Source organism: Peromyscus californicus, unplaced genomic scaffold (assembly GCF_007827085.1).
Source record: "Peromyscus californicus insignis strain IS unplaced genomic scaffold, ASM782708v3 Scaffold_24__1_contigs__length_46423439, whole genome shotgun sequence".
In the NCBI taxonomy this organism is placed as follows: domain Eukaryota; kingdom Metazoa; phylum Chordata; class Mammalia; order Rodentia; family Cricetidae; genus Peromyscus; species Peromyscus californicus.
This window is the reverse complement of record NW_026294535.1, coordinates 46,055,626-46,066,377: the sequence shown is the minus strand read 5'-3', so window position 1 is coordinate 46,066,377 and position 10,752 is coordinate 46,055,626. Positions and strand designations below refer to the sequence as shown.

Genomic DNA, 10,752 nt, shown 5'->3' with positions numbered 1-10,752 from the left:
AGTGTGTATTTTTGGCTTCCTTGTCAAAAATCAGGTGTCCATTGGTGTATGGATTTATGTCTGGGTCTTCAATTCTATTTTATTGATTAGTGAGTCTGTTTTTGTACCAGGCCATTTTTATTACTACAGCTCTATAGTACAACTTGAAATCAGGAATGTTAATACTTCCAGCAGTTTTTCTATTAGGATTGCTTTAGCTATCCTGTGATGTGTGTGTGTGTGTGTGTGTGTGTGTGTGTGTGTGTGTGTGTGTGTGTGTGTTTCTATATGAAGCTGAAGTTTGTCTTTTCAAGATTTGTGAAAATTTGTGTCGTAATTTGATGGAGGTTGCCTTGAATGTATAGATACTTTTGGTAGAATGGCCATTTTTACCATATTAATCCTATTAATCCAAGATCGTGGGAGGTCTTTCCATGTTCTGATATCTTTTTCAATTTAGTTCTTCAAATGTAATAAAAATGTGTCTTGTGTTATAATTTTTAATTTGTAAGGCTAGCAAATACTTATAATTTTTTCCTTACAAAATTATACATCTTTTCCCAGTTGTTCATATACCTTAAACAAATGAAGTTCAGTATTGTTCAAATTGCTCTATCTTCTTATTTCTCAATTAAAATTAAAGTACTTTTTATTTTGTACATTAGGAATACATATTTTTGTCCTTTAGGTCTTCTGGGGTTTACTATTGTTGTTTAGTTAGCTAAAGATTTCTATAAGTTTGAGCAATATTATGTATTCATTGTTTCTCACTAACATTAAAATTTTCTGATTAAATTTTAGGCTAAATTTGTGATAGATAAAATCAGTATAATTATGAAAAATTACATTTAAAGGGTAGGGTATGCTCAAAGAGTTAGATAGTCCTAGTTTTTTTTCCTCCTAAGAATATTCTTATTCTCTATAGCTTGTTGATCTTCAGATCACTTGTCCTAGTTCTCAGTGTGTTATATGCTATACTAAAGAGCTTTCTTAGTGGTGTGTGTGTGTGTGTGTGTGTGTGTGTGTGTGTGTGTGTGTGTACATGCATACACATGCATTGGGGAGCATGTGTGTGTGTGTATGTGTGTGTGTGTGTACATGCACACACATGCATTGGGGAACGTGTGTGTGTGTGTGTGTGTGTGTGTGTGTGTGTGTGTGTGTGTACATGCACACACATGCATTGGGGAGCATGTGTGTGCATGTGTGTGTGTGTGTGTGTGTACATGCACACACATGCATTGGGGAGCATGTGTGTGTGTGCATGTGTGTGTGTGTATGTACATGCACACACATGCATTGGGGAGCGTGTGTGTGCATGTGTGTGTGTGTATGTACATGCACACACATGCATTGGGGAGCATGTGTGTGTGTGTGTGTGTGTGTGTGTGTGTGTGTGTGTGTGTCACAGAAATCAGATAGAAAATTGGTTGTCAGTCTTTCTTCACCTACCATCTTTTCTGAGGAAGAATTTTTATTGTTTCCACTGTGGACACCAGGCTAGGAATCCTGACAACTTTCATAGACAAACTTCAGCTTCATATAGAAAGACACACACACACACACACACACACACACACACATTCTATTGCATACAGCTTTACGTGACTTCTGGGAATCCAAATTCAGTAAGTACTTTGCTCACTAAGCAATCTCCCCATCCAACTTTTATATTTTTAGATATTTGTTATCAGGATATGTAATGACTTCAGAAGTAAAAACTAACATACATACACTGTGAAGTTATGTACCACGTATTATCATATTGACTATGTAGTGAATATTAAAGGCAAATTTTAAGAAATTTAAAGAAAAATCACAGTTGCTTCATTGTTTAATTATTCTTGACTTAGTCGATAAATCACTTCTCATTTTTATTACTAATTATTTTAAGTTGAAACTTATTTTTATAAATTGATATAGATAAGAAAATTACCTGTAATTTAAATACACAATATTTTATATTCAATTATTTGGATTTCATAACTCAAGTTTTCTTCAAATATTCCAGATAAAGATCCAATACTGTATATAAAAGAGATTTATTATTTTCATGTTATTTTAATAACCTTTCAATGCCAAGAAAAAGCTACACAAATAAAATAGAAATTACCAAAAAAATCATAAGAACACTTAAGAAATACATATTATGGGATTAGGTCTATTTTTTTATATCAAGCATCAATATTTATTCAATAAGTATTTATCCAATGAACAATATTAGATATGTGTTACAAATAGTAAAAACAAAAATCTGATGCACTGACATCAGAAAAAAGAGAAATGAGTAAGAGTTATTACATTTTTGTTGGATAAAGACAGGGATTCTTAGAATCAATATTTGTGAAATAATGTAATATCCTTTCAAAGATTCTGTATAATCAACAACTAATTTTGAATGTGGAAATATCTATTCTGCTTGGAAACACTGTAGCCTACTTTACTTATCTCTGAACTTCTACATAGAAACTGAAATTAAAAGAGTCAGTAGGAATCAGAAAATGAACAAACCCTAAACTCATCTCCCATGTATATTTATCACAATTTCAGATTAATTAGTACTCTACTAACTAATTAGTATTCTATTAACTAGGGTGTTCTATGGGTTGACCAGGAATCAGTATTAAAAAAAAAGCAAAACAACTTCCCAGGTGACTCCAGTGAGTCTCAGAAAGTACAGCAAACACTGACCTAATTGACCTCTGGGGCTTATTTTATTTTATTTTAAATAGAAATATGTGTGTATATACAACAAATTTCTGATTTGCTTTCTTTGTTTGAGAGTATTATGCACCTGGATCAAAGGACTTCAGTTGTAGGAGATACTTTCAGCTTCACATTTGCTACTATAAAGAAGATATTCTTGAAGTTTGGACTGAAAACCCAGTGTAGGAATCTCTTCTGAGGCTAATGAGGTGAGGGCATGTGATTCATGGAAACAAACAGGTCTGTTTGGTGCATGTGGTTTGACACTTAAAGAATCTGTATGAAAGATAAAATATATTTGTTAATTATTGTACTTTTCTCAATATGGCTTTAAAAAAATCTTTTAAAATTCATTAATGAGGCTTTTCAGGTACCTAGACCTGGATTTCAAAAATCAAAAATTCAGTTTTTCTATAGATCTTATTTTACTTTAGCAAATAATTCCTGTTTCTCAGTTCATTCCCTCAAGTATGAATTATTTATTCAGTACTTCCCATTTTTCCAAGGGCTAAATATTTTACTTAATTTTTATATGTAAATTTGGGTGATACTTATGACCACCTATTGAGTCAATTTTCTAATCCATGAGTTACTGATAATAAAATAGAAACATATGGGTTTTAACCAAGTTGCTAAGATAACTCAGCAATTGGCAGAAAGAGCAGAGATTATAACCCCAAATTTTTTAAATTTTATTTTATAATTTAATTTAATTTTACATATCAGCCACAGATTCCCTTGTTCTCCCCTCTCCCGCCCCAGCCCACCACCCATTCCCATCTCCTCCATGGCAAAGACTCCCCTGAGGATTGAGTTCAACTTGGTAGATTCAGTCCAGGCACAAATTTATATGAACTAAAATACCATGATTTTATGAACAAATATTTTGTCCTTCATAAAATACGGCAGAAGCTAAGCCACTTTCATTTCTTCTGTCTTTGTTGTACTTATAAATTTAATAGGATTTTGAAATAAAAATGTTCAACTTCAAAGGTTCATTGAGTTCCTCAAAGAGAGAGAACTGCTTTTGTCAATCTGAAATTAAATATGACAGTCAGGTCCCTAGGATTATAAAGTCTATTCTTCTACTTAGATTTAACTTTTCAGATATTTTTGTCATTAATTTTTTACTCAAGTACTTTTTGTTGTTTAATAGTAAGCGTTTCTATTTACTAAAGAAGTAAACCAGAGCCTGTGTGATACAGACTTTGAAACTGCTTATTGGTTTTGTGTTTTGTGAATATTTACAGAGAAAAGTAATTATTGTTGAAGTTAATCGTAAATGTCAACCATGACATTTTTACATAAACAAATAATTTATATGTCTAAAATAGTAAAAGAAAAGAAATACTGGGCTTGGCTTCCCAAGAAGAAGCCACTGGCCTTCAGAGATGAGCAATAAATGATGCAGAAATCAGAGGCTAACTCTGCAAGGCTAGTAAGGGGTCACAAGGCTGATTTTTCACTTGGATGATTCTTCCAGGCTGGTACTTCTCCACCTTGTGAAACTATAGCTTCCTGTGTCCTAATGTCTTTACATACAGGTGATAATTTTTATTTCTTTCATTTTTTAGATTATAATGTAATTACATCATTACCCACTTACGTTTCCTACCTCCAACGTATCCCAGAGACACTTCCTTGCTCTCTTTCACATTTATAGTTTCTTTTCTTCATAAATTGTTGTGTTAAAAGAACCAAATTAACTGCATCTGATGGTGGGGAAGTAGATTCAACAAATTTCTCTTTTCTAAATTTTGAAGGATTATATGTGTATGTGTTTAAGTATTTGACTACTATCTAATTTTTTATGTGTTGGGGTCATTATAAATACTGCTGCTTTATTCTATTTCATGTAATCCTCACAACAGCCTCATACAGTAGGTATTATTAGTGGCTCCCATTCTACAGAAGAGGACTTTGATGTTCTGAATGTTTGGAAGTTATCTTAGAGTTACTTAGACTGAAAACTCTGAAGTGTCATGACATGGCTGGGTCGCATCCAATCCAAAATGTGCCTACCTCTATCTACTCACATTTCTCACCCTATATCAAGGTTAATTATGTTAGAGATAATGGATGGCTTCATTTCTGACACTAAATTGGCTAATCCAAATACAAAACTGTTTTGTCAGATGAGTTATTGAAAATGCATCAATCTATATCAGCATTTTTTTTTCAAAAGGAACCACAAGTTGACCACAGTGCCCTGTGATCTATTTTCTCAGATAGGTCTCAGTTATGAAACTGGAGCAGAGCAGAAATGATACCGAGCTGACAGAATTTATTCTACTGGGATTCTGGGTATCTCCAAAAGCACGGGTTCCCTTATTCTTACTGTTCTTGCTTATCTATCTGATCATTGTATTGGGAAATATCAGCATGTTAATTGTCATTAAAATAGACTCCAGGCTTCATACACCTATGTATTTCTTTCTCCAAAATTTATCCTATTTAGATCTCTGCTATTCTACAGTCATTGCACCCAAAACTCTAGCTACTTTTTTCTCCAAAGAAAAGAAAATTTCATACAATGAATGTGCAACACAGTTCTTTTTCTTTGCTCTTTTTGTTGGGACAGAAGGTTTTCTTCTGGCCGTGATGGCATATGACCGCTTCTCAGCCATTTGCTCACCTTTCCTGTACACTGTACGCATGTCTCAGCCAGCTTGTATTCGTTTGGTAGGTAGCTCCTATATCTGTGGATGTATAAACTCGATGATACAAACAGGATTCACTTTCAGCTTGCGTTTCTGTGGAGAAAACAGGCTGGACCACTTTTTCTGTGATGTCCCAGCTCTGATTAAGATCTCATGTGTTGACACCTTTGTGAATGAGATCGTACTGTTCATTCTCTCTGCTCTCATCATCATCTCCACCACAACCATCATTCTGGTCTCCTATGGGTACATCCTTTCCACTGTCCTGAAGATCCCCTCCACCCATGGCAGGAGTAAGACCTTCTCCACTTGTGGTTCTCACATCACTGTGGTGAGCTTATTCTATGGAACTGTTTTCTTCATGTACGCCCAGCCTGGATCCATCTCCTCACCAGAGAAAAATAAGATCGTGGCTGTGTTCTACACACTTATCATCCCAATGCTGAATCCTCTGATTTATAGTTTAAGAAATACAGAGGTAAAAAATGCTTTGAAGAAGACATTGCTGAGAAAAATACCTTGACATTGACTTTCAGTTTCCCTCAAAACTGTGGAGTCAACTAAAAGCAACATTATCAATAATTTATGGAACAGCTCAATCAAAGGTATCTCAAAATTTTGGATATTAAATTTTATTTTTTACTTTTAGTGATTCATATATACTAGATTTTCATTGTTTCTTTTATAAAACAATAGTGTCATATCTAGGTATTACATAATTTAAAAACTATAATCAAATGCATTACTACCAAATTAAATACATTTTAAATTCTTTAAAAACTATCTATCTACTGTTGTCCTAATAAATTTTTGATGGTCAATATCATTTATGCTTGTCTAATTAGTTCATATTTATATGACTTATTTTAAAATTTTATGTCTAAATTAAACTATGCATTTTCCTCTACATTTGAAAAGTGACTTCCATGAAATGACATAAAATATTTTCTCATAATAATTTGAGTCTTTCAGTGTCACATTATCTCATTATATCCTGGAATTTTCATCCTATTTTCTCTCTTAGACATGTCAAGCATTTTGCTGTGAGGTTCATTTTGAGTTTCATATCAATTTTTTTAATATTTTGTGGTGGTGTATCAAGTTGTTACACATGTCTTTACTTTTGTTTTATTTTGCTGAAGTATATTCAAAATTATGAAAGCATCAAAATTAATGCATATACTGAATATATTAGTTTGATATCTGCATACAAATCTTCATGCCATATAATTGTTTTATTTTCCTAGGGTTTTCTGATTTTTATTAACTTTCTTTTTATGAATTTAAATACTGAATAATGCTAGTTTCATGGATTGTGCTGGAGTTGTACAGTCATCAATATAAATGTACATTTTTTCATTTTTCATATGTTCTTGTTCTGTAGTGTGTAGTGTTGCCTTCACCACAGGACTGTTTAAATGGATTTCTTATTTCAGCACAGTCTATTTACTTGACCCATTCCTTCTTAATTTTTTTCTTGTGTTATTATTATAGTTAAAAGCACTGAAAATGATCTTGGGGGAAATTATTATTATTTTTAATTATTTTGTGCAGTGGGAGGATCGGGTCAGGACTAGTTCTCCTGCACTACATCACCTCTTGCATTGAAGGGCTGTGAACTGTGGAGGGGAAGCTCTCCCATGAGAGTAGACCCAGCCCTTCCACTCTCCTGGCTTCAGGCGGCAGCCCTGATCACCGGCATCCACGTGGATTTTAGTGGTACCACGGGCAACAAATATCAACAAGGCCCTTGGCCATATCGGGACCATTAATGCACTAATAGCCCTCAGTGGCTGCGTGCGCCAGGGGCCTAACATGGTCTCAGATGGTTACACATGCCACTCACACCAGCATGGCTTCCTGAGACAGCAAATCCCGAGGACATCACCAAGGCATTAGGCAGCAGCACAAACTATATACGTCCACATGGATCTCAACACGGCCTCTGGTAGCACCGCGGACCAAGGTGGTCCTTCGAGGAGGTCCAGTCTAGAAAGTGAACTTTTCTTCATCTCGGGCCTCCATCATTGCCCAGAGCCAGGGCGATCCTGTAGCTGGGTGGCAGGTTCAGGGCAAGTGTGCATCTTCATAAGCTCCAGGGTGTTGTACACCATCCCCCTGACCCTACTGGGCAATGATGATATGTAGACTTCAACCCTCTCATCTGTCATGCCATCATGTCGATGTTCCATCCCTTTCCTAAGCTCATTCTCTGCTCCATTTTTCTATCTTTCCCCCGTCTCCATCACATATTTGTTGTAGAGGCACATGCCCACCTTGGGCTGAGAGGCCAGGGCAGCGCTTATGTGTTTTGAGCCCTTAGGCTAGGGTGGTACTTTGGGAAATTTTTTTAATATGGAAAATATTGATGATGTAATATTAGAAAATTCAGAGTAATAGGAAAAAAATTCTCAAAAGATTTAAAGCAAGCCTTAGAAAAAGCATTTTATGATTTTATAATGACACACCACCATATGATACTTAAAAAATAAATATGAAACTTGCCAGGCGGTGGTGGCGCATGCCTTTAATCCCAGCACTCGGGAGGCAGAGCCAGGTGGATCTCTGTGAGTTCGAGGCCAGCCTGGGCTACCAAGTGAGTTCCAGGAAAGGTGCAAAGCTACACAGAGAAACCCTGTCTCGAAAAACCAAAATAAATAAATAAATAAATAAATAAATAAATAAATAAATAAATAAATAAATATGAAACTCAAAATGAAGTTTACAGTAAAAAATAAATAAATATGAAACTCAAAATGAAGTTTACAGAAAAACTATTTGCATGTCCAAGGGAGAAAATAGTGTGAAATTCTCAGGATACACTGAGAAAGTATATCTGCAGATATTGGGAGGCTCAAATAATAATGAGAAAATATTTTATAGAAATAATTTTTCAAATTTAGAAGGAAGTGCATAATTTTAATTCAAAGGTCACAAAAATTTAGGAATAGTTTAGCAAGACTTATATATGATCTTTACATAGAAATTATAAAATTAGGTCAACCATATGATAACATATATGTTGTTCAAAATTTATAAAACGTACCAGCCTTATAAGAATATAAATGCACACACAAATATGGTAAAAATTAAGAAAGTTTGACTGGGTGAAAAATAAGAAATTTTGGGCTATAAAAAGTATAAAACACAGAAAAGAAAAGTATAGGAGCTAGAGAGATGGCTCAATGGTTAAGAGCAACGGCTGCTCTTCCAGAGGTCCTGAGTTCAATTCCCAGCAACCACATGATGGCTCACAACCATCATCTATAATGAGATCTGGTGCCCTCTTCTGGCCTGCAGGCATACGTGCAGGCAGAACACTGTATACATAATAAATAAATAAATCTTAAAAAAAAAGAAAAGTATAAAATACAAGATGGAATAATTTGTTCACAGGACACAAAAATAATAGATTATTTGTCACTGCCAAGCACAGGTGTCAGGGGCTCTTGGGAACAGGGGTGACCAGCTTCTCCAGAGCAATGTTCTTCCACCTTCATTCTGCACTTTGCTTAGCATCCACCTTCATATCTGCTGCTGTCCCACAGCCAACAGGACAGTCCCACATGCTGCTAGCCAGTCTTTGCCACCATGCTCAAGAATAAATGAAAAAGAGATTAAAAACAAATCTGGAGGTAGGACTGAGAACAAATCTGAAAAGCGAGAGCTGGTGTTCAAGTGTCCAAGAATATGAGCACCCAGGTCCTCAAAATGTTAGGAAACGATAATCAGACACAATGTGTTTGGGGTATAAACAGCTTATGCTGCAGCAGAGGGAATGTTTGGATAAATACTTCAGACATGCTATTGGCAAGCCTATGAGAGTAGCACGATAACAAAGCTTATGCAATTCTTAAATACAACACAGCTGAAGCTAGGGTTCTGAAGGCATATCGTGAGCTTCCATTGTGCCCAAATCAATGAAACCAATACATGTGCTCATGGAGATGATGGAGAAATTCAATTTGATGACACTGGAGCTGATGATGAAGACATTGATAACATCTAAAAGGAACTCTACAATTTACATCTCAGTCTTTCCGAAGACAGTCCTCAAGTTTCTAATACAGCCATAAACCCAGGGAAATATTTCACTATCTTGATTGTAATCTGTTGAGACAGACTTTATTTGCTACTAAGGTCTCTTCCTTCAAAGCTGATACTGCCAAATTATCCTAACTGAAATATCAACCCCATCTTCTTCACTTGAGGTAATGGAACTTAAGAACACCATGTGAAAAAAAATTTAAATGAACTTAAGAAGATCATGCAAGAAAAAATTAACAACTAATATGAATCTTATAACAAACACACAGCTAACTAATATGAAAAAAGCCATCATTATTAATGCACATTTCATAAAACAGTAATACCTCTGTATTAGAATGTTTTATAAAAATCATGATTGGAGATGTAGAAACTGAAATTACCATAAAATTCAATTTTATTTACATTCCATTGATAAAATTTCAATGTCTGACCATACCAGGGTCAGGGTTCACGTGCCCTTAACAGAAGCAAATTTGCCTTCAATAAGAGAATTGGCTTTTTTTATGTGGTAGAATCATCTAAATCTTAACTATGATCTTCTAAGGCATCATATTCTTTAAATTTACATATAAAACTGAAATCACATCTGTGTACATATCATATGAACATAGATGAGTATCCTTATGATACTGTTATAATGACTAGGAAAGTTTACAGGAGGGTTCATGGGTAAAAATTAGACTGAATTTACAGGTGGTCTAGAAGCTCTATGTTGCTTTTGTATATAAGTGAAAGCAGATTGAAAGATTGTATGTTTCCTATGGTGGAGTACCTCAGCACTTCCTCTCCTTAATAAATACACAAAAGAAAACATTGCATAACTACTAAAGAAGATACTGGCAGTCCACTCCATCCAGGGGACCAAGTAAGCTAACCACAGATATTCACCTATCAATTCTCTCCTCCAAATTCAATCCCTAGACTTGTCCTCAGCTCTGTAGCAAAATTCATGCTGTGGTCTTCCCTTCTGCTGTGGATATCGCTCTGTATAAATAAACACTGATTGGCCGGTAGTCAGACAGGAAGTATAGGTGGGACTAACAGAGAGGAAAATTGAGGGAACAGGAAGGCAGAGGGGGAGACTGCCTGGAGCTGCCACCAGGACAAGCAAGATGTAAGGTACCAGTAAGCCACAAGCCACGTGGCAAAGTATAGATTAATAGAAATGGGCTAAATATTAGAGTAAGAGCTAGACAATGATAGGCCTGAGCTAATGGCCAAAGAGTTTAAACAATGTAAGCATCTGTGTGTTTATTTTATAAGTGGGCTCCGGGACTGGCAGGACTTGGCAGGACCTGGAGAGAAAAGCTCTCCAGCTACACCCTTCCTCTCTGATTCCAATTTTCAATAAATCACA

At 35.3% G+C, this 10,752-nt stretch overlaps 1 protein-coding gene and 1 pseudogene across 1 annotated transcript; both read left to right on the top strand.

The window, feature by feature from the left end:
- Window positions 1–4,926: 4,926 nt before the first annotated feature.
- LOC128120089 (olfactory receptor 12-like) lies at window positions 4,927–5,868 on the top strand. Its single transcript, XM_052753843.1, has one exon. The coding sequence runs from the start codon at window positions 4,927–4,929 to the stop codon at window positions 5,866–5,868; it is 942 nt and encodes a 313-aa protein (XP_052609803.1).
- A 1,403-nt stretch (window positions 5,869–7,271) lies between these two features.
- LOC128119980 (eukaryotic translation initiation factor 1A, X-chromosomal-like) lies at window positions 7,272–9,354 on the top strand (annotated as a pseudogene).
- Window positions 9,355–10,752: the final 1,398 nt, after the last annotated feature.